A 23179-nucleotide genomic window follows, 5' to 3' on the forward strand; every position below is an offset into this window, starting at 1 on the left:
GTCTTACATAAAACAATTCATTCTTTCAAACTGGAATGAACCCCAAGGCTCAAAGTTTACACTGTATAATTTTAATTTAACATTAAATTTATATATATAAACACAGGACACAGTGTGAAGTCCACTGCCTCTTCGAGAGCTAGAGCAAAGCACGGTATACAACTAGTACCCTCAAGGATTTTTAAGTAAACATTGAAAATATTTTTCTTTGGCTACAAAAACACATTTGCCATCTTTTGACAGATATTTTCTCTCAGTCACACTTCTATGTGTCACTTAAGTCACAATGACCCTTTTGGGGGTGGGGGAGAAGAGGCGGGGCAGTCCATTAAAGGCTGGTGCCTTGAGAAATCGTTCATATTTGTACGAGGAATGCCACAGAAATATCCCTTATCCTGCCTTATGGAATGTTTCACTGTCTTTGCAAAAACTCCAGACCTAGTGCCCCCCTCCTCCCCACCATGGGTTTTGTTCTTATCTCAGGGGCCAGGGGTGTGTGGGATTGCTGAGGTTCCCCTCCTGCCCTCCCCCCACCCCCCTGGATTTTTGGCCTCTCAGTGGGCGGTCTTCCTCAGGAGAACGCGGTCCCTGCCCTCATGACTTTGAAGAGAGCGTTGACGTTGTTGCTTTTGATGGCATCTCGGCACGCAGTGATCACCTGGTTCTTCGGCTTGCCCACTGAAAAGCAAAGACAAGGTGAGCGTGACCTCGGCAGCTGTGACCAATAGTGGGCGCACACACCACCGATACACACACACACACACACACTCGCCCGCACGCACACACATGCATGCATGCACACACACACACAGTTAAACACATGCCCTGGATACCATATATGCCACTATGTTATGCTGTGACACTGTAACAACCTCCTAACAGGGAAGAGTGAGCGAGTATGTTTATGTTCCCCTTAAAGGGAAACACACACAGGCTCAGCACATCCTGAAGAATGCAGCCGTAGCGTAGTGAGCAGCCATAAAAATGGCACCAATCCAGACTCCTTTTCTTTACAAAGATCTTTTCTATCTCTGAAGGTTTGCAGGCACAGCTGAGGTTTGAATTTGGCTTTGAGCAGAGAGGTCAGTAGGGTAGCATTATTATGATTAGTGAATTGAGCTTGTAACTCAAGAGCCTGCAGGTACGAGTCCCAAGTGGGGCACTGCCATTTTGACTCTGAGCAAAGTACTTTATCTTAATTGCTTCAGTAAATACTCAGCAGTAAATATTGTTTCACATAAAAAAAAGGAGCCGTCACTGTCTAGTTTCTGCCACAGACTGAAAAAACACCCGTTTATACTGCATCTTGGCTGAAACAACACATAAATCTGAGCATTTATTTGAGATTACCATGTGCATCTAACACAATATTCTCAAACCCACTTGCTACTTGATTTATTACTTTATTAATCCAGACAGGGAAACAACAATTACAAAGACATAAATAATTACAATAGACCAAGTAGCACACTATGCACACAGGACAGATAACACAGCACGGTCAACAATATAATCCTAATCTCAATCTTAAAGCACTATATCCTCTTCCACTTGCATCTACAGCGGCACTTACTATTATGCTGTCAGTTTACGTACTGACTATTACTACCGGATGCATGTCTGATGACTTGGCACACTTCCTGTCTTTATATGTGCACATTTAAAATGAGCATCTGCTGCCTAGGTGTACACCTAAATCAATGGTTCTCAAACTCAGTCCTGGGGGACCACTGTGTATGCTGGTTTTCATTCCAACCTCAACTGCAACACAGTTGCACACACCTGATTCTACTAATAAACCACTAGAGTCGTTGTTAAGCACCTTGATTAGTAGAATCAGGTGTGTGCACCCACACTGGCCCTTTCTGGATAAGGCTGGGGACCCCAGCTCTAAAACATGAAAAGCACCTAATTAAGAAAAATTCAAATTCTGGGACTGCTGTTGAGGTTGGAACGAAAACCAGCATACACAGGGGTCCCCCAGGACCGAGTTTGAGAACCACTGACCTAAATGTGAAGGTGAGCGTAGCGCCCCCAGCAGCGCCCTTACCTCGTAGCCGCCCTGCTCTTTGGATGGCCTGGTTGACAGACTTGAGGCAGGTGACGAGGGCGTTGTGATTGTTGGAGCGGATCTTGTACTCGTTTATCAGGTCCCTGTTCAGGTCATACAGCTCAATGTAGCGCTTCTTCATGGTCATCCTGAGTGGGGCCACACACAGGGGAGAGGGGAAAATGATCATTTATCATGCAAACCTATGAAGATTCCCTTATGATGAAGTGAGACACATCATCCTTCATAAATTTCATATGGTCAGAAGTGTACTGAGTTTATGTGCTTACCCAGATTATGCACGTACCAAGAGTAAGTGAACCAGATTAACCTGGGTCCAACGGCACACTATGGAGAACGCACTTATCCAATAAGTGCACTCTACATAAGTGTGTACTACAATGTTCACACATTGCCAGATATGTGGTCAAATTGAACAGCTGGTTCAAATTTCTAGTATTCACTCATAAAGCACATTTATGAGCGTAAAGCATGCCTGTGTTCAATATCCTGTGTCAATCCTGGTTTTTCTGTGTGAACGGGGGTATTAGTTCACTGCAACACCCAGTCATTCGGCTGCCCGAATACTTCAATAAAGAAACTATAGCTGGTTTGGAACGCAGCAAATTGTATATGGGTTTGTGATCTCAGTCATCCAAATGTTAACCTGACCTGGGGCTGGGGAGGTCAGGGGGTCAAGGGGTCAGGGGTCACTCACATGTCGCCCATCAGCCGCGCGTCCTCCGCCTGCACCAGCATGTTGCGGATGTGGTTGGAGTGGTCGGCCATGGCCGCCGTCAGCTTCTGATGGACCGAGTGAAATTCGTCCACCTGGCAACGGCAGCGCAGCGCTGGATTCAGGCCCAAATCTGGGTCTGGATTTCATGCCAACTCCCGCTCTTAGCTTTCATCAATATTAATATTCAATCACCCCAAATGCTTTATCCATTTATGTGATCTGACATTAAATGTACTGATGAAGTCAGAAATTGTTTTATAATTGTTTATGGGCCCCTCTGTGAAGCATTTTCCAGGGGCCAAATCCACAAAAAACTTGGCATTGGTGTATAATACTAATTTACTAATTGATCCAGGGTAACGAGCGGTAAACAAAAACCCACATACACACTTGCTTGCCCTGAATGGAATTGCCTTTCCCCATCTTAGTTATTACCCTACGGGTGGGGCTTGCGCTAGTCCTCAAACATGCAGATGCATGGATTTAGTAAATAGAAAATGAACACAACAGAGCATGGGACTAGGAAGAGAATATATCTTGAAGAGAATTAAAGGTAAAAACGAACATTTATCAGGGGTAATCTTGTTTACCTTGTCACTAAATTAAGATGATGTGATAAAAATAAAAAACTACTGCATTATAAACCCCATACTGTGTATGGGAGAACTTGGTGCTTCTGAAGTCAACTTGTCAACTTGTTCAGTTGTGCTGGACTTAAAAATGGCCTGTTCTTCACCGAATTCAAACAAAAGGCAACTTAATAATTGAAAAATACGTTTTTTAGTTGTCACATCTTACAGGAGCAGGTACATGTCCGTCGCAACCCACCTCGGTCAGAGTCGCCCGCACCTCTTCAAAATAGGCCGGGAAGTCGGCCTCTGCCTGCAGGTCATCGATGGCCAGGAAGGAGGCCAGAGATTGGATCAGGTCCCCCGCAAGGTCAATGTCATCGGTCTTTAACGTGATCTGATTGGACAGGACGGGAAGTTAATGTAAATTAATCACACCGCATTATAATGCTTTCTTTATTTCTTTCAAGGACCTTAAAGGACTGCATGTTGGGGGGAGGGGGGGCCTTTCATCATCTGACATGCTCTCACTGATATGCAGACCCCTACATTTGCAATGCAGGGGAGCCATTTTGGTTCCCTGCACACCAGCCAACATTTAAAGTCATTGTTTAAGTCAATCACAGTCATAGAAACAACCTTAGCTGTTAAGGGTTGAAGATTAAGGTATACCAGAGGTCTTGTTTTTATTACTTATTGGTGCTTAAACATATGTGTAAAAATTAGAAAAATAAGTGAACCTGGGGTAGCTCCCTCGGTAAAAGCGCAGGTGAAAGAGTGAGCGCCACGGTCTCGGGTCGAATCGGAACCCGTGCCAATGCCAAATGCGACCGCCAGCTCCACAGGAGAGCCGCGAAATTGGCTTCACGTTGCTCAGGGATATGGGAGGAGTAGCGTCGGTAGAGATACGTAGCATTGTTCACTGCTCGAGCGACTCCTGCTGGCCGTCCAGGCACACGCGCATGAAGGCGTCTCCTCCGCCCCTGCTCTGCACGTGTGCAGCAGAGTGAAGATAAGCAGCTGGCAGGCAGGCGTGTGTTTTGAAAGAGAACCACAGATTACCTTAACTCTCCCAAGCTGGCAGCAAGTGTATGTATGAGCATGCTTGTATATATTTTGCAAATTAGACATACCAAATTGGAGTGGGATTTAAACATGTGAACCTTGCACTAAGTGTATGAATTGCTCTTTTAATTGATATATGAACTCATGCATAAGAAAGGACCTCCTATTGACTTGAGAGCAGAGTTTGAACTGTGCCGCAGCTGCAGGTCATATGGGTCCATAAATCACAAGTTCCTTCCTAAATAAAAGCAGTGGCAAAGGCTAGAATTTGAGGAACATAACTAAATGTACTTGTTGCTGACCATTTGTTTTTCAGAAGAGTTTGTAAGTGGCTAAACAACCAACTTCAGAGAGCACTTAGATGATGTCATTTCCTTAATTTAATAACAAGCCTTCCCTTGCACTTCCAGGCAAGTTTGCATTTACTTCAAAGCAGTTAGTGTAGAGAATGGTAGTAATTGAAATTTACAACATGGGGCATGTTCTCACTTTGCCTTCTCTTTCTCACAGAGCATTTTGCACAGCTTTTCATTCCAAGAGGTTGATGGTGAAAAGGAAAATCTTGATGAGTATAAAATGAGTATTTGGGATGCAATGTCAACGAGTTTGTTCTTTGAAATCGCATAGTCTTCCCCAAAATTATTTATGTACACTTTGACAATTCCTTGGTAACTACATATTAACATAGCAAAACTGGAAATTTCAGCCAGGATTACCATTACACAATGATTTGTTATGACTAGGGCCACCAGCGTGTCTCCACCATGTGACCTACTTAGATTTAAACTTGTATTTCAATGGTTATCCTCCAGGCGTCCCCACCGGCACTCCAACAGCACAGTCAAGCGATCATACAATTGAGTCTCTAATTGAGACATTTATTTTTTAAAAATTCATTTATCTAATATGGGGAGAGTCAGGAAGGAAAGTGAACACGGGTGGAAGTTTAAATGCAGCGAAAAGCAGGTCTTTGAGCCAGTGGTCCATGGAGAGCCCCAGGGTCTGCTGGCTTTCGTTGTTACTCAGATGTTGAGTAGCACAGCAGTTAAAGCAGTTGATTACACAGTTAATTCAGGTCACCTGGCTTCTTGGGTCTGAATCAGTCACTGATATTAAGGAAAAAAACAAAAACCATCAGACCCTGTGGCTCTCCAGGACCAGGATTGAGTATCGATGCAGTAAAACGCAAAATGCATCCATATAAAGCAGGTTTTTGTCTTAGCCCAACACTAAGGCACCTGATTCTACTCAAGGTCTTGATGCAAGACCATGATTAGTTAATTAATTGAATTAGGACTTTATTTTTACTTTTTTGTGCAAGTAAAATGTTATATAACTGCTCTCATTTTTAATTTGGGCATTTCCCACTGCTTCTAACAAAACCTAATTTGCCCTGTACAACATTTTTAAATACTACTGTGGACATGCAACAGTATGTAAACTAACTGAATTTAACTTGAGTGTTCCTAGTAAACATCGCCGTCAGTCATTGTCTGAGCTTAATTAGTGGCAATTACTTTATTGACTTAGATTACTAAGGTACTGTAGTGCAAACGGGATAATTGTTTGAGAAGTGGCTTGACAAAGAGACTACTGCAGCCTCCAGCCAGCAGAGGACTGAAGTACCAATGTGAGAAAACAAAGGGAGACAAACTGGTGGCCCTAGTTATCACACATCACATGTTAAAATTCAGCAGTTTTTGCAGGATGGAATCTGGTATCTGGTAAATGTCCACAAGTCCATATCGCAGACAGACTGGCTTACAGAAACAAACACACACACACACACACAAGTAGAGCTCAATGCACACATACACAGTTTGCTGAACATAAATATAGCTTCCTGGACACAGACATGCACACACAAACAAACACACACGCACACACAGCTCTCTGTACACACACACAAACACACACACACACACACACACAAACACACACAAACACACACACACACACACACACACACAAGTAGAGCTCAATGCACACATACACAGTTTGCTGAACATAAATATAACTTCCTGGACACAGACATGCATGTGCGTGCACATACACACACAAACAAACACACACACGCACACACAGCTCTCTGTACACACATACACACACACACACACACACAGGTAGAGCTCACAGCACACACATACAGTTTGCTGAACATACACATAGCTCTTTGGACACAGACATGTGCGTGCATGCACACACACAAACACACACACAGCTCTCTGCGTACACACACACACACACACACACACACACACACACACAGCTCTCTGTCCACCCAAACAAGCATGCAGATAGCCTGTACCTCTCCGTTAGACTGCATGCTGATGCGCAGTAGCCCCCCCTGGCGCAGGGAGGTGAAGCACACATCCGGGGTGTCCGTTCCCTCAGGGAGCAGGAAGTTCTGGTTCAGCCACATGACCACCTGAGAGAGCAGAGACAGGGGGGGTACACAGGAGCATCACGTTTACACTTATTTACAACACTCCATTATTACTCAGAACATTCAACAATTCCAAATAACACATCTGGTTGGGTATGCAGGACCCAAAATAAGTCAATATTCTCAGTATCAATATTCAGATTAGGAACATGTGGGATGTCATGTACTGCTCCATTATATAATAAAACAGCAGTTAATATAATCTATCTTTATTTAATAACATTAGTATCTGGAATTCAAAATAATTGGTTGGAGGGTGTGAAAGTGCATGGCTGATTTGCCAAAATTGGAAGCTGTAAGTGCTCGGGCAACATCTTAAGTAAGTCACTCACTGCCACCAATCTCTGCTGTGGACTTTCATTCAAAGATTCCATGTTACTGGACCTAGTGGTAATGAATGTAATGATTTAGTGAGGTGCTTTGTGTATGTGCGTGCGCACATGTTTACATATGTCTGTCTGCGCGTGTGTGCAGATGTTTGTGTGTGTGTGTGCATATGTCAGTGTGGGTGTGCGTGCGTGCATGTGCATGCGTGCATATTTCAGTGTGCGTGTGCATATGTCAGAGTGTGTATGTGTGTGTAAACATCAGTGTGTGTGTGCATGTGTGCATATGTCAGTGTGTGTGTGCATGTGTTCCTATGTCTGTGTGTGTGTGTGTATGCATATGTCTGTTTGTGTGTGCATGTGTGCGCGAGCGTACATATGTCTGTGTGTGTGTGTGCATATGTCAGCGTGTGTGTGTGTCTCCTCACTCTCTGCGGTCGGTCGTTGATGTTGAAGGTGACCCTTCCTGTGGGCGGGGCTGCTGCGGGGCTGGGGCTCAGCTCATACATGGAGAACCGGGGCAGCTGGCGCGTGATCTCAAACACATGGAACTGTGTGCTGGGAAGAAGAGGAGGGGCAGGGCAGTCTGCTCCTTACTGCACGGTCTTATAAAACAGTCAAAAACACACCTTCCTGCACAGGGAGAAATCTGCTGCAGATCTGACCCTGGAGGCCAACATCAATGCTAGAGTAGAAATGTCACTGATTGGCCAGAGATTCCACCCACCTGGTGTCACAGGTCTAAATCAGTCCCTGATTGGAGGGGACGAATGAAAAGCAGAAGTGTGACTGGCTGCCAAGTGCCAGATTGGAGTACCATCTGCTTTACTGGCTTCAGGCCGAACAAGCCATTAGTAATAATCCCTCCTAATAAAGTGTTATTGGATGGCTATCTTGTAATTGCTTCCATTCCCCTCTTCGAACTTTGATTTCTCTTTTTAAAAAGACCACCTTGATCATCGTCTTTCTCTCTCTTTTCCTCTCTGCGTGTATCTTACGCGTTCTCGCTCTCTTTTCCGTATTTTTTCCTTATTCAGGGTTTATGCATGTCTTCCTCTGTGGACTTTCTGCTCGTTCCTCCTGTCAACCTCTAGGGGGCAGCACAGACCCGGACACCATTTACCTGCTCTTTCCACCGACGAAGGCTTTGATGTGCAGGTCGACGGGGATGTCCTTGGGGGGAACTATGGGAACCCGCACACAGCCAGACAGGTTCTGGGCGCTGGGGTGCACCACGTGACTCTCTCCCTCGAAGATCCCCTCGGCGAAAATCAGCACCGCCCGGATGATGGTCTCTGGGGGGAGTTGGGGGTAAGTCAGGGCAGGAGTATCCTCTGAATGTCACACAGACAGGACTGAGACTCTACAGCTCGATGTTACTTTAATAATGAATCTGTAGGGCCTACACGCGGAACCCTTCATGCGTTCTGCAGAAAGTGACGCACATGAACAGTGATGTGAACGTGATGTAAAGTCATATAAACGTTTTTTTAATGACAGTGCACGCTGTCCGCATTTGAGGTTCGGCAATAGTGTCGTGTCGTCTATGATTGGCTGACTGAAAAGACGTGGGAGGTTCGATGCTAATAACCACACTTCTGTAAGCTAAATAGCAATGGAACAATGAGGTGTCGTGACACCAAAACGGGGCACTCAATGGTGGCCTTATGATTCTCTGTTGGCCACTGACATGTCTCAACCACTCAAAGGGTTGTGCTCTTCACAACAAAACACAGCAATTCAAAACATGTCAGCGGCCAACAGATAATCAAACAGCCATTTTAGGTGTCACTATACCTCATTCTCCCATCACTACTTCCTTCTTAACTCTTCTTAAATGTCGACAGTTCATAACCGGTGTGCACTGCCCCCTGTTGTCCTGAAGTGTAATGACGAAGAGTCACTTTGAAGGCGTAAGAAGCATATACGGTCTGAAGGTCACAGAGAGTGCGCCAGCTGTTAACAGGCATTTGGGGGGGGGGGGGTGTTACCGTTGGGGGTGGAGATGTTGAGCTCGATGTGGGCCTTCTGGCTCTCCGTGGCCGCTTTGACTGAGAGGGCCGTCTGCAGCTGGGTGTTGGCGGGGATGACGCCCATCTGCGTGTCACCCTCTGAGGACAGAGATCCAGACGTGGCCTGGGGGAAAGGACAGAGTCATCTTCTGTGAGTGGTTGTGGTTATGTGTATAGTGTGTGTCTGTTCTTATATGGCTGTGTGTGTGTGTGTGTGTGTGTGTGTGTGTTTGTCTGCATGAGTTTGAATGGTTTCATGTGTACATTGCATCTGTATACATGGTGTACGAATCTGTGTACATGGTTTGAGTGTGTGTGTGTGTGTGTGTGTGTGTGTGTGTTTGTGTCAGTGTGCGTATGTGTACTGTATGTATGTGCATGTGTGTACATGTACATATGTACTGTATGGTTTGTGTGTGTTTTGTGTATGATATTTATGTGTGTACATGTACGTAGAGTATGTATGGTTGGTGTAGGTGTGGTTACCTTGGCATTCTCCTCGTAGTTGCGTAGTTCCAGCAGAAGGTTCTGCTTGCGCTGGCTTAGCTCCCGGATCAGGTCCTGTTCCACACTGGTGTCCATCAGGTTCCCCTTCATCTCCTTACTGGCTGGGAGGTAACCCCGTACTGAGAGAGAACAGCACCATTACACACTAATACACTAACACTGAGAGACAACACTGCCATTACACACTAATACACTAACACTGAGAGACAACACTGCCATTACACACTAATACACTAACACTGAGAGACAACACTGCCATTACACACTAATACACCAACACTGATAGACAACACTGCCATTACACACTAATACACTAACACTGAGAGACAACACTGCCATTACACACTAATACACTAACACTGAGAGCCAACAGCACCATTACACACTAATACACTAACACTGAGAGCCAACAGCACCATTACACACTAATACACTAACACTGAGAGACAACACTGCCATTACACACTAATACACTAACACTGAAAAACGACATCACTATTATACAGTATTTCACTAGCACTGAGAGACTAACAGCACCATTACACACTAATCCACTTGCATTGACCCTGGGAGTGTTGTGTGTGAGGTAACAGGTGTGGTCATGTGAGCAGTAACAGGTGCGGCTCCCTCCTCACCTTCTCCATCCACAGACGCGCAGATGAGCTGCACCTGGCCGTCCATGCGGTAGTCTCCTTCCACCACCCCGGCCACCGACGCTGAGAAGTTGTCTTTGAAAATGACCTCACCAGTGCGGTCGCTACGGGCGTCGATCTGGAACAGGAGGTCGGCAATGCCACGGCAACAGCCACTAAGTTCCCAATACAATCTTTTGTGTAGCATTTATAGAACAATGCTACACAAAAAATCTGGCCCTGGCCAGATTCCAATGCTAGTCTTTTTGCATGTGCATGCACACTGAAATTTCTGGAAATACTTGAAAAGGACAGCCTAGGAATTTGAAGAATGTAGTACTATATATCCTTTGAAATATTGTATTTCCCAACTGTGTTTTAGTCAGAGGTATAAAATCCATGTTCAGAAAGTAAAAGTCCTCCCCAGTATTTAGTTCCAAACACCTGGATTTGCTAATTAGCGCAGTTCTTCAGCCAGGAGGTTGAACTAATAGGTGAAATCAGCTGTCTGAGTTCATGGGTGCAAGAAACACATGGCAGAACTTTTACTTTCTGACCCTTGGATTTTCCACCTCTTGTTTTACTTTCAATAACGCAACATTCTTTTTCATATAAATTATGTATCTGGCTCTGTTCTGTAATTTACTGGTAATTGTTTGTATAGTCTTATGACGTTATGTGGAATATTGTATGCAACTCCATCTGCTTTGGGCTACTAATGAAGGGCTGAAAATTTCCTCTCTGTGAGATCCCTGCTGTAGAGCCATGTCTCTGGGGGGCGGTGGGTGGGCTGGCTCAGGGCCAATGGCAGGGCTGAATACTGGAAGTAGTGCCGTACCTTCCCATTGGACCACCCGGTGATGAGCTCCACAACTCCGTCAGCGTTCAGGTCAAAAGCGTGGATGCTCATTGCGTGGTTCTTCGACTGCAGAAGCATGCGAGAAGACCCGCATTAGTGACAAACCCGTGCCCCCCCCCCAAAAAACTTACACAAGTTTCTCATACAATGACGAGAAACACAAGCAGCGGTACTCCTGTACTCCTGCAAGCCTAGGGACCCGAACGTGCCGCGCCAAAAAAAATCCAGGAAGTCTACCTCAGCTAAACTGCAGACCACACATTCTAAACTCCTGAGGTCACGGAACGTATGCACAGTATACTGCTCCTCTGAAACCTCCTGCACGTTAAAGGCACAGTGTACATCCAGGATTACATCATAGAACAAACATGAATGCTCTCTGACCACATTCTACTCCAGCCACAGTACATCATATGAAATATGAACCGTGGAGTTGCGGTCTGACTACGGTCAACCAAGCAGGTATGAAACCAGGAGTAGTAATGATAAAAGTACATAGTATTGAAATTAGACAAAGCACCACAAAAACTGTCTGTTGACCCAGACAGTCTTTTGTGCAATGAAGAGTATTTCAAATATTTACATAAGGCTGTGATGACCTGGCAGTGGTACATTGTGTACAGTGGTTGGCAGGGGGGCATTTGTAACGTTTGTGGTCTAAAGCCACTAAACAAGTAAATCCAAAACAAAGTTTGTACTGCGAAATTAGACTGCATAAATGTCCAGAGGTTTTACATGTGAGTATTGTATAGTGTTTATTCACATTTATACATAAAAATACGCTTGTATCCTTCATTTAACTGAAAAACAATCAAAAACTTGAAACAATTGTTTAAAAAAAAAAAAACCCCTTGAAACTGCACTATCGACACACAAAAAACCTGAGTGAGAAAGAGCTATGCTTTATTTATGTAGTGGGGTGAAGAGGTCAAACCAGCAGTACCTTTATCCGCCAGTAGCGGGCAGTGCGATCATACACTCCCACTGTGCCGTTGGCCAAAGCGTACCCAAATCTACTGCCGTGCATGTGGCAGAGAGAGGTCACAGTCTGTGAGACAGAGGTAGTAGGAAGGAAGGAAGGAAGTAGTCAGCGCCACATATCACATTCTCTGTGTTTTTGCTACACTGCACCAATGGTACCAAGCTGTTCAGACATTGTAAGAACATTATTTGGAAGCAGCCAGTGTACAGAGTACAGTACCTCATTCTCAGCCATCTCTGACACAAGCTCATCCTCTCTGAAGACACGGATGTCAAAGTCTTCTGATCCAACGAGAAGCTACAAGAACAAGTCCACTCATATGACATCTCAGTTCTCACAGATTTCTCGTATTTATATTTGTATGTGTGCACTCATTGATGCATTCATTGCTGTTACCTTGAAATTTAGAGTTGTTTGCGTAATGTTATGTACCATGAGCCTGATGAGTCAGGAGTTATTTTTTACAGTCACATTTCCCTCTGCATATAACTTACTACCAAAATGGGCATGTAAATACCAGCAGAATTCGTAACCTGTATGTTGAAGATTTTGCTTTGCTTCATATTTCAGAAAGCAGCAACTGCACTACACATTTAATTTGCTATTTCACATTTAAAAGACCAATTACACCACGTGGCCAAAAGTATATGGACACCCAAACACCACACTCATATGTGGTTGTTGAACATCTCATTCCAAAACCATGGCCAGGAACATGGAGTTGATCCTCCCTTTTCTGCAACAACAGCCTCCCCTCTTCTGGGAAGGCTTTCCACTTTCCACTAGATTTTGAAATATGGCTGTGGGGATTTGCTTCCTTTCAGCCACAAGAGCATTAGTGAGGTCAGGCACTGATTTTGGGCTATAAGGCCTGGCTCTCAGGGTAGCGTTCCAATTCATCCCAAAGGTGTTCATTGGGGTTGAGATCAGGGTTCTGTGCAGGCCAGTCAAATTCTTCCACACCAAACTCAGAAAACCATTTATTTATGGACCTTGCTTTGTGCTCAGGGGCATTGTCATGCTGAAACAAGAAAGGCCCTTCCCCAAACTGTTGCCACCAAGTTGGAAGCACACAATTCTCTGAAATGTCAATGTATGCAGTAGCATTAAGACGTACATTCTACTGCCAATGTTTGTCTATGGAGATGGCATGGCTGCATGCTTGATTTTATGCACCAGTTAACAGATGTTGCTGAAGTAGACAAACCCACTAATTAGAAGGGTTATCCACAAACCTTTGTCCGTGTAGTGTACAAAATTTCTGTTTTGAGTGAGTACACGTGTGCATGTGCGTGTTAACATTTGCACAGGACCTTCCTGGTTAAATAAAGGATAATAAATATGACAAACCTCATTTTTCCCATCACCAGTGAAGTCACAGAGCACCAAAGATCGCACGTTGTCCCCAGTAACCTTTCAAAATAAATAACAAATGAATATACAAAAGAAGTACAAAGTTAAAAGACCGAAAACTTTTTTTCAGAACGTGATTACCATCAGTCCAAAAGGGCCTTTGGGCACTTGCCATAGCACAGCCCTACTATTGCACTTATTCAAAACAAACACAAACCCATACTCAAACACTTTTAGGCAGTTTCTCCCGATGATGTCGCAACGCCATCCTGCTCTTACTGAGCAGTGTGGGTGCAGTGGTGTTGTGAGGTGAAAAGACACCTCATCTGCAGAGAGGGGACCCCGGAATGTCCGTGAACTCACCGTCCAGAACTGGTCGTTTCCCTCGTAGTCGAACCCTTGTAGGGCGCAGTTTCCCCCGATGATGGCCAGGGGAGAAGGGATATCTCCCAGCTTACCCAACACAATGGCGTTGGCCCCATCTGTAACCTGCAACAGGCAGGGTGATTACACTTTGTTTTACTTTCTTGGCCTATCAGTTCAAACTTCAATGGTTTAATCTAGTGGTCCGCAATCCAGGTCCTGGATAACTGCAGATTCTACTCTTTTGTTGAAATTGAAATTAATATTAATATATTATTAATATATTAAATGAGGTCTATTCAAATGAGGTCATTTGGTTTGAATGATCAATTAAACACTGAGTAATAGTGAAAGCCAGCCGACCATGTGACTCTGTGGGACCAGGAATCAGGATGACCGATTTAAACTCTTGAGTACAAAACCAAAAGCATAAGTACAGTAACAATGTGTTCAGCTATCTACAATTGACATTCATTTAATTGAAAACATTTGTAGTACCATATCATAGATCAAATGACTCCCAACATCCCTCAACCTACCACACTCCTCTTCCTCACTCCTCGTCTGGCTCTGACCACAACCTCACCCCCAGCATAACCACGCCCCTCAAGACCTTGTCTATATGCCACTCCACTCCAAGCCATCGATAACAGATCAAAGCCTAATATCAGCCTGCCCTTCTCTAATCCTAAGCCCGACCCCTAACCTCTGACCCCTGTCTTGACCTTTGACCCCAGCCCCGCACGCACCTCCCTGTAGAAGATGTCGGAGTTGTCGTGCACGTCGTAGGCCAGCAGGTTGGTCTGGGAGCCCACGAGCAGCGAGTCGCCGGTGGTGGCGGGCCCCAGCGTTCCGGCCGTAAGGCAGCTGACGGCCTGGTTGATGTTGAGCAGGGAGATGTCCGAGTCCTGCGCGCTCTGGCTCAGCCGGTGTGCCGCCTTCCGCTGGCCACGCCCGTGCGGATTGTGGATGAACACCTGGACGAACGCATCCGCCACCGTTACATTTACAACTGAAGCCATTACAGCGAAAATCAATGATTTCTTAGATAGCAAGATGTATACTGTCCAAGGCTAAAATAGCCTTGCTTATCAACCATATGCTGAGCCTGCCTAGTTTGGCTGAATCAAACTATATTGCCCATTTTAGTTAAAATGGAAATTTGTCTTTGGCTCAAAGAAGAGAATAAAATAAAATATAAAGACAAGTTCCTTCTGACTGCTAGGAGGTGAAGATCTGCAAATGATGTCTGTTGAACTTCATTTTTTTTTTTTTTGCTAGCTTGGGCAATCCTGATCAGTCTTGCTTTGCTTCGCAATGCCTAAACATCAAACCAAGTGACCACATTCACAAGATAAGTGCCCAGCATCACATACGTCCCAGAATGAGGGATGGCCATGCGCTCGAGTTAAGTGTGCAACCACAACCCCAAACAGCAGAGAGGGATTCTCTTTCTAACCTTAAGAAATGATAAACGCTGACTGAGCGGGTGAATCACCCACTACTTTTGATTGCTCACCCTTTGCTCATTTGCTCTCAGTTATGAACACAATTGTCACCAGACATTTTTGTCAGCCATAACATGCAGTAGGTAAGCGAGAGAGTAGGATAGAATAGAAACAGATTAGAGACAGGGAAATTATTATCCAAAACAGTAATTCCCAGACTTATGAACAGCTTTCTCAAAATGTATTAGCTGAAACCATAAAGTAAGGACATCTTCTGGAGACCTTCTCTTTAGTTGCCAAACAAAGTTGTATTGAGGGACATTGAAAGGTCAGCCAGCAGAGAAGCATTCCAAGGCCAACATCACTGCTAATAAATGAAAAAAATTCCCTGGACAGTAAAAACACTCATTTTAAAATGTAATATTATACATAAAGAACCAAAGAAATCAAATATGATACATTTATTCAGATGAGATTCATTTTTATTAGTTTTTTTTTTTTTCAGTCTTGAAAAGTTCTTACACTACCCTCTAAAGGAGGATTGGGTATTGGCTATTCTGGAAACCATGTTGCTGTGTGATTAACATGGAATTTACATTTTAAACAATCAGTGGTGCAGCTGTTGACTGGGCTGCCAATCAGAAGAGAATATTTTAAGTGAATATTCATTCAGAACACACGAGACATAGCAGACCTCCAGCTCACAAGTTTATAGGTGATATACTTTAAATCAAAAGGAATTTATATTATATACCTGTTGATAAGTTTGAAAAAGTAAGTATACACTGTTATTCTGTAGCAACAAATACATTGAATGCAAGGGGAAAAGTGATTGCAGACGGATGCCACTAATGTCTCTGGGTCTGGAGACACAATTGCTAATCTGGCAGAACTGTACCCCCACCCCACCCCCGCACAGAAAAGTGGAGGATGAGTGTACTGTACCTTCCCCGCTTGTGTGGCTGCTGTGAGGCACGGATGCACCCCGTCAAACTTGCCCACAGTCACCATACGTGGGTTTATTTTGTGGTTCAACTTGAGAGTGAAGATTGGCACCAGCATGCTGGCTTGTCCCTGAGGAGAAGAAAGGTATTCTATCAGTGACAGTGTCTGTCTGTGTGTGCGTGTGTAAGGTATTCTATCAGTGACAGTGTCTGTGTGTGTGTGTGTGTGTGTGTGTGCATCTGCTAGCTGTCGTAACTGTCAATATCACTGCAGCTGATGTTGGGAGCTCATTTAGACTTGTTTGTTCAAATGTGTTTTTTGGATCTTGAAGGGAAGTTTTGAAAACTTCTAAATAAATGTATACACATGACACCAGGTCTTTGCATACATATTTCCTGTTTTCCTAGCTAATCCTTTTGTGTAAATGGATTAATGTAATTTGTTCACTGATTCCAAAAACATGTTCTCCAATCTGAATATGCGTGCTCACCCAGGGCAATAATCATTATTTATCCTCTTTCTTTGTATTCAAGCCAGTTTATTCAAATTATATTTTTGCTTTGATATTGTTCTCTGTACAACAGCTAATGTTGTGCTGGTGTTGAGCCTTTCCTATGACCCTGTACCCCAGCAGAAACTAAACTGGTGCAGTCTCAGTGTCAGATGGTACTGTTACTTAGTCCACCTGCATCTTTAAATAAAGTAGTCACTGTTCATTAGGGCATTGAATCAGTCTATGCATAACACCACTCTATTGACAAGATTATTGTGTTTCAATGTTTCATTGATGTAGACAATTCTATGTTTTATGGCTCTGTGGAATGTTCTGAAATTGATGTGGGACCCTCTGAGTGTAACCTTTGCAGTAGTAGACCAAGATATTTATTTTCGCCATGATGAATTGAGTTTAATATTGCATCATGGCAGGGGACAATGCATTCAAAATATGTTAATTGAGTAGGAGATTTCTTAAAATGCCTAAATAATGTTCGGAGGTAATCTTTGTATTTGGCAGGAAGAGCTGGAGTCAGAATTCCATTGTAGACTAACGTTGCATGTACTTGTTGTACATGTCAAATAAAACCTGAACTCAAAATGCATTATACTAACAAAAACTACATATTTCTACAAATAAAATGTTGAATTACACCATAATACTACTAAAACGTTAATATGTGAAGCAAGAAAAATTAATGAGCTATGCAAAGAGGCGAGATGAGCGACAACAGTCATTCACCCTAGAAACAATAATTTAGCTAGACTAATGTAACCTGTGATCAGAAAGGCCTTTTAAGTGAACCAGCGAACATGCAAAACCGCTTGTAAATGGCCAGCTAGGAAGCTAATATTAAGTAGCTAGCTTTAGATAGCTCTTTATCTAACAGCGTAACATAATATAACGTTAGCTGACTATCGCTAAAGCTGGTTCTGTACTGCTTCATCTCATAGCAAGTTCACATTCACATACTGTGATCTTTCTGTGGGTCTTTCCAAGAGCTTAGTTGTTTTAAACGGCTTTGCCCGAGTTCTGTCTCTCGCGCTATCGTCCGTTACCTAGCAACGCACAGCAGGTTGTCAAAGCCTTTTAATCTATGTAGCTGGCTAGCTAGCTACATCTAGTGTTGTTTGCTCTTTATTTTTCACCCCCTCCGTTAAAAGTACTGGAAAAGCAGCTCTAAAAATTACTGAATTGTCCTTAATAACGTATTTATGGGTGATTTAAATGGCATGTTGATCTTTGATTCTTGTCATATAGAATCGCTATCCAATCCAACATAGATAGAATAGTTTAAAAAGCATCACTGTAGACTAGGATAGTCTAATGTTGATTGTGGGAAGTTGTCGCTCTTTTCACTTGAGCTTCCTCTATTATACTGATCAACGCACAAATGTATTGCATTTTTCAAAAAAAACTAATATGCACATTATAACACGTTCTCACCTGTTTTCTGATTTTAAAAGAATTCGGTCTTCTCCGGGTTCCGTTTCAGCCAAGCTTAGCACAAGAGTGAGCAGCGTACGGTCCCTTACCACCGATGACGTCACATACACAAATAAGCAGTCAGGTCTTGGAGAGGGATTCGCTTTTCAAACACAGCTATTAGAACTTCTCTGGTATTCGTAGACTTTTTAATACCACCCATATTACTTTTACATTCTAACAATATATGATATTTGTAACCGCCTGCGTAGAGTTACAGAGGCATCTAGCTACCATAGAGATTTAACCACGTTTTACTTCTTAAATAGCGCCTCCGGAGCTCTGAGTATGCTTCTCAGGTTTCTGTCATCGATATACAAGAGGTTATAAGGTTTCTATTTGCGTGGCTGTCTCTACATATTATTTAGGCTACTCTAAGGTACAGAATCGGTAGGCTATTTATTGCAACGGGCTTTATCTGATAATTGCATAGGCATATTCCCATAATTTCAGCATCAACGTATAGTAAAATGAAAGGACTGGTAAATTCTGTTTCGCTTTTAAACTGAATAAATAAAATTGTTTATTGCAAATTAACCTAAAATACTTTTCAGATTTTTAGTACGGTCACAGTAGAAGCTCCAAAATGCTGATAGCTTCCAGTTTATAAAACAAAACATAATCACTATATTATCGTCATCTTAATCTAAAAGTTGCATACATTGATGTTCTATATAACGTTCAGTTACGGACGTAATCTACCTCCGTTTTTCAGAAGCGACTGCCAAAACATAGGTCTTACGTAGGTGTAGGGGATTTACAGCTAGTTTAAGGGATTACTTTGTAATCGTCATAATGACAGTGCATTTTCTTTCCCCAATTTAAACAAGTATTGATAATTGACCACCCACGAGGTAGGCTAGCACAGTCATGAGAAGAACACGCAATAATAGGAGCCTTAGGTGACGGAAAATTACTCCCGTTCTGGACGCCACACGTTCACTATCGCCGGGTGCAAACTTTTTTCACTGGGTTTTTTGTGGTCGAGTCTGTACCGAGTGCAGACCATTGACTGTTGTGCAGATGCGTGGACTTGGTCTGCGCGCCTTCTCGTTTCTTGAGTGCAACAATGTTTACACCAGAGACTGTACACACGGAGTGGACGGAGTGCCGTGTGCATAGTTTGTTGCGGCCGGCTGCCAGATTTTGCTGAAATTACGTTTACTCACTGAAATTTATAAGAACGTTTACTGGACAGAGACAGACAATACACATTTATCGATTAACTGTTAGTTTTATGCAAATTATGCGCTGTTCCGTTTTTTTAAGCATGTCAAGATTTACACTCCCTTCCTACTCCATTCCTATTGATATGACGAGTGATTCCATTTACAAACAAATTTACTAAGAAGTTGTATTACAACGATTTGTTTAAAACAATAACATATTTAAGATAACCTATTTGCTAAAACATATAGCCAGTGTTGACAAACACACAATAATCCAGTTCGCTCGGTTTCCAACAATATAAATGGCATTATAGTCTATTCTCGGTTAAAAAAACAATTATAACAACGCGCAATGAATGTATTCATAGTTTGTTCCATCCTTCGATCAATTACGTAATGTTCTTCGCGAAAAGATTTCCTTTAGTGCTTGCCCCGTGGAGCAGTGTGAAATAAAGATTGGCATGTTTATTGTGGTTACGTAAGTCCGTAAACAACTATTCTCTATGTCTTTGGCGGCTTCTCATTGTGGGAAATGGTTTTGCACACTGTTGTTATCAGCGTGATTTTGGGAAGGCCGTGTGCAGGCTTGCTTCCTCTTTGTAGACAATGTTTACGGGGAGTGTCGCTTTTGCACGCGGTCTGTCTGGCTAGTGACGCTATAAAACCATCGCTCCGGCAAGCGTACAGGCAGCAGTCTAACTGACAATACTTCTGTTCACATTCGTCAAGGAAAAAGAAGGGAATCTGAAAATATGGATCCTTGTGCCTGCGCTAAGAGTAAGTATATAGTATTTTTTATTTCCGAAACATATGGAGAGTGTGTTTTGCGCTATTGTATATCTAATGGTTGATAGGCTATATATAAATATGGTCACTATTTGACTTTAATTCCAATGTTTGTTTTGTCTGTTTGATTTTAGCTGGAACTTGCAGCTGCGGTGACAACTGTAAGTGCACGGGTTGCAAGTGCACTACGTGTAAGAAAAGTAAGTGGGTGGTATTTTTCGAAAACACTCTTCATAAATGCATATCTAGCATTTCATATGCTTATTTTGTTCCCTGGCCACATAATGGCTTGTAGTGTGAATGAAACCGCAGTTTTACTTGTGATTTGCCTTCCTCGCCTAACAACGTGAATGCCTGACCATGAATTGTGATCACAGGTGGCAGGTGTTCCCAGTATTTAATTACCGTTAAATCCAAAGCGATCAATAAAACCAGTTTGTTTGAAATGTAGCGACTGAAACTTTAAAATGAAGTAAATCTTTGTTAAAGGTGGCGTACGTTTCACCGATGTATGTTTATGGCATCTAATGGCCAGGAGATTAAACCATTTTCTCCTTTTTTTTCAGGCTGCTGTTCTTGCTGCCCTAGTACCTGCAGCAAGTGCGCCTCCGGATGCGTCTGCAAAGGCAAAACCTGCGACACGAGCTGCTGTCAGTGAAGATGATGATGGCCATTGTCAGATTATTTTCATTCCTGCCTGAACATGAAGTCGATTGATCCATCATTTGTGTTGGGTTTATTGTATGTGTGAACTGAAAATACATTTTGTAACAATGAAAACTGTTTTGTCATCCATGCAGAGCTTGTATTTTCTGAATATTTGTCAGTAAAATTGTCTAACATGAACTGAACTGAGTTAAGGAACTTTATTTAAATGCGTAATTGATTTCAACACATCACACCTTTCTATAATGGAACACTGAAATGAATGAGAGCCTGTGTGAAATGGGCTAATGTGACGCACATTCGAAATCAGTTTGTTTGCACTGTCAATCTAAATAAAGTTTTACAAGGCGCGGAGGCTTATGGGAGATCTATGGCTGTCCAATGAGCGTTGAGTTGAACAAGAGCCGGGAGTAATGTGTGTTGAATGGTTGGTTGTGAAAACCGAAAGAAGGCGCCAGTAAATGAGGTCTAAACGATCAAAATAATTACATTTGGATCACAATACCGAATCTTCACACATCGTACAAAACCTTGAGGTACGTTCTTGCATGTAATAGTGGCTTCCATGTCTTGAATACGGCAGCTTGTTCGTCTGTCTCGGCCTACTGCTGCTCCATAGGGCAACTTGTCTTGGCACACTAAATTCAGCGTGTAGTTAGCCGCTACTTGCTATTAGTTTCAATTTGCGAAAAAGATGTTAACAGCAGCTTTCCGTTTCACAACCAAAAATGGACAATGAACAATCGTAACATCGCGCAAGTTAATCCTTAGACGAATACGTTTAATGGTCCTTCCAAAATTCCGAATTAATGCTCTAGAACTCCATTGCTTTCGATTGTTATATCCGCGTTATAATGTTCAGTTAAGAACATTCTTATTAAATGGGCTCCATATTTGTGATCATATCGATACGCCTAACTTAACTGTGTGAAATACCTGCCTTTAGATCAGAGAAGTGTCCGTTTTAGCTATTCGTTCCTGTGTCTAAAGATCGCAAGCATGTCATGAACGCTTCGGGTTTGCTGTTTGTTTTTTTAGCTGGCTATTTGCTAAGTATGCAACTGCCATCAAAACTTCAAAATTATCCATACTTTAGCTAGCTTGCCAATTTCGCCCAGTTTATACAGCTAATGCTTTGACAGTCGCTTGTTCATAGATACCTTAGTTAGCTTTATTTATTGGTTGCTAAACAAAATTTTGCTGCTTTGTCTAGCTGGCGTATCGGTTGCTGGAGTAAGACATTTCTTATGGAATCTGTTGGATCTTATAATTACATTCAGACAGTTGGTTTTTTGAAGGAACTGACGTAAGGATATCGGGATTTAATTCAGTCAGGTGCACGCTATGGACGCGGAGGGGTTCGGAGAGCTGCTGCAGCAGGCAGAGCAGCTCGCGGCGGAGACCGAGGCAATCTCTGAGCTGCCTCATGTGGAAAGAAACCTACAGGAGATCCAGCAAGCTGGCGAGAGGCTGCGCTCCCGCACCCTCACCCGCACGTCACAAGACACTGCTGACGTCAAAGCGTGAGTACCAGGCTATGATGTATGAAATAACGTCGCCACCATATTCTAACTGTAATTTTGCAACCCACTATTACGAGGTTAGGTGCCAGTTCTCTTACACATCTTCTAGTGGAAGAGGGAAAGGGATCCTCTGAGCTTTGTGACTTTCCTGGAAAATCATTAAGAATTAATGTACACCCATGTAAAATCTGTTTGTTTCACTACATATCTAGCTGACTGTCAGCATGAAGATGGTCATCTCTGAAAATCCATCAGTTATGCCCTGACAGCTGATTTTACACAAGAAACATTGGTCAGCAATACCTGATAGCTGCATTTCCAAGGTCAGGCCAGCCAGGTCAAGCCAAGGGCCTGCTAGCCCATTTGCTTGTCCCCCGAGAGGTGTCTCAGAGGGGCCAATGTAATTTTAAGTCAATCTCAGTGTAAATATTATAAATTGCGTGAGTTGCTCAGGTTAGGAGTATCTGCTAAAGGTAAACGTGAAATGTCAGTGACTCAGTGTTTCCCATACCATGAATAGATTTGGGCGGCCCACCCAAATAGAGTTCCGCTTACCCAAAAAGATTTTTTGGTATTTAGCTGCTTATTTCTATAGGCAACACACTATACTTTTGTATTTGTTATTTTTTCTTTTAAATGTCAAAGTGACATACAGCCGACTCTCATTTTGCTGTGTGAGCTGGCCCTGCCCCCTCCCTCTCGTAGCTGGCGGGGAGGACAGATCAGTGACTGAAAACAAATATAATTAGAAGGGCAGT

The 23179-nt window shown here is 43.1% G+C and overlaps 2 protein-coding genes across 3 annotated transcripts in view; one reads left to right on the forward strand and one right to left on the reverse strand.

Annotated features, from left to right (window-relative positions):
• Positions 1 to 55: 55 nt before the first annotated feature.
• bbs2 (Bardet-Biedl syndrome 2) lies at positions 56 to 19307 on the reverse strand. Its single transcript, XM_035417734.1, has 18 exons — positions 18239 to 19307; positions 16297 to 16425; positions 14653 to 14880; positions 13904 to 14029; positions 13538 to 13600; positions 12407 to 12484; positions 12149 to 12253; positions 11185 to 11271; positions 10350 to 10485; positions 9694 to 9833; positions 9187 to 9331; positions 8319 to 8490; positions 7624 to 7753; positions 6732 to 6851; positions 3618 to 3755; positions 2769 to 2881; positions 2051 to 2199; positions 56 to 678 (listed from the first exon to the last, which is right to left on the reverse strand). The coding sequence occupies exons 2-18, from the start codon at positions 16411 to 16413 to the stop codon at positions 572 to 574; spliced, it is 2154 nt and encodes a 717-aa protein (XP_035273625.1). The 5' UTR covers positions 16414 to 16425; positions 18239 to 19307; the 3' UTR covers positions 56 to 571.
• Positions 19308 to 19965: 658 nt separating this feature from the next.
• nup93 (nucleoporin 93) overlaps positions 19966 to 23179 on the forward strand; it is a 39823-nt gene continuing 36609 nt past the window's right edge. For both annotated transcript variants that reach the window (XM_035417731.1, XM_035417732.1), the window contains exons 1-4: positions 19966 to 20223; positions 20367 to 20432; positions 20799 to 21434; positions 22230 to 22421. In XM_035417731.1, the coding sequence (XP_035273622.1) occupies positions 22243 to 22421 (179 nt within the window). In that variant the 5' untranslated portion in view covers positions 19966 to 20223; positions 20367 to 20432; positions 20799 to 21434; positions 22230 to 22242. The remainder of the gene's footprint in view (positions 20224 to 20366; positions 20433 to 20798; positions 21435 to 22229; positions 22422 to 23179) is intronic.

The sequence above is a fragment of the Anguilla anguilla genome, chromosome 5 (assembly GCF_013347855.1).
Source record: "Anguilla anguilla isolate fAngAng1 chromosome 5, fAngAng1.pri, whole genome shotgun sequence".
In the NCBI taxonomy this organism is placed as follows: Eukaryota; Metazoa; Chordata; class Actinopteri; order Anguilliformes; family Anguillidae; genus Anguilla; species Anguilla anguilla.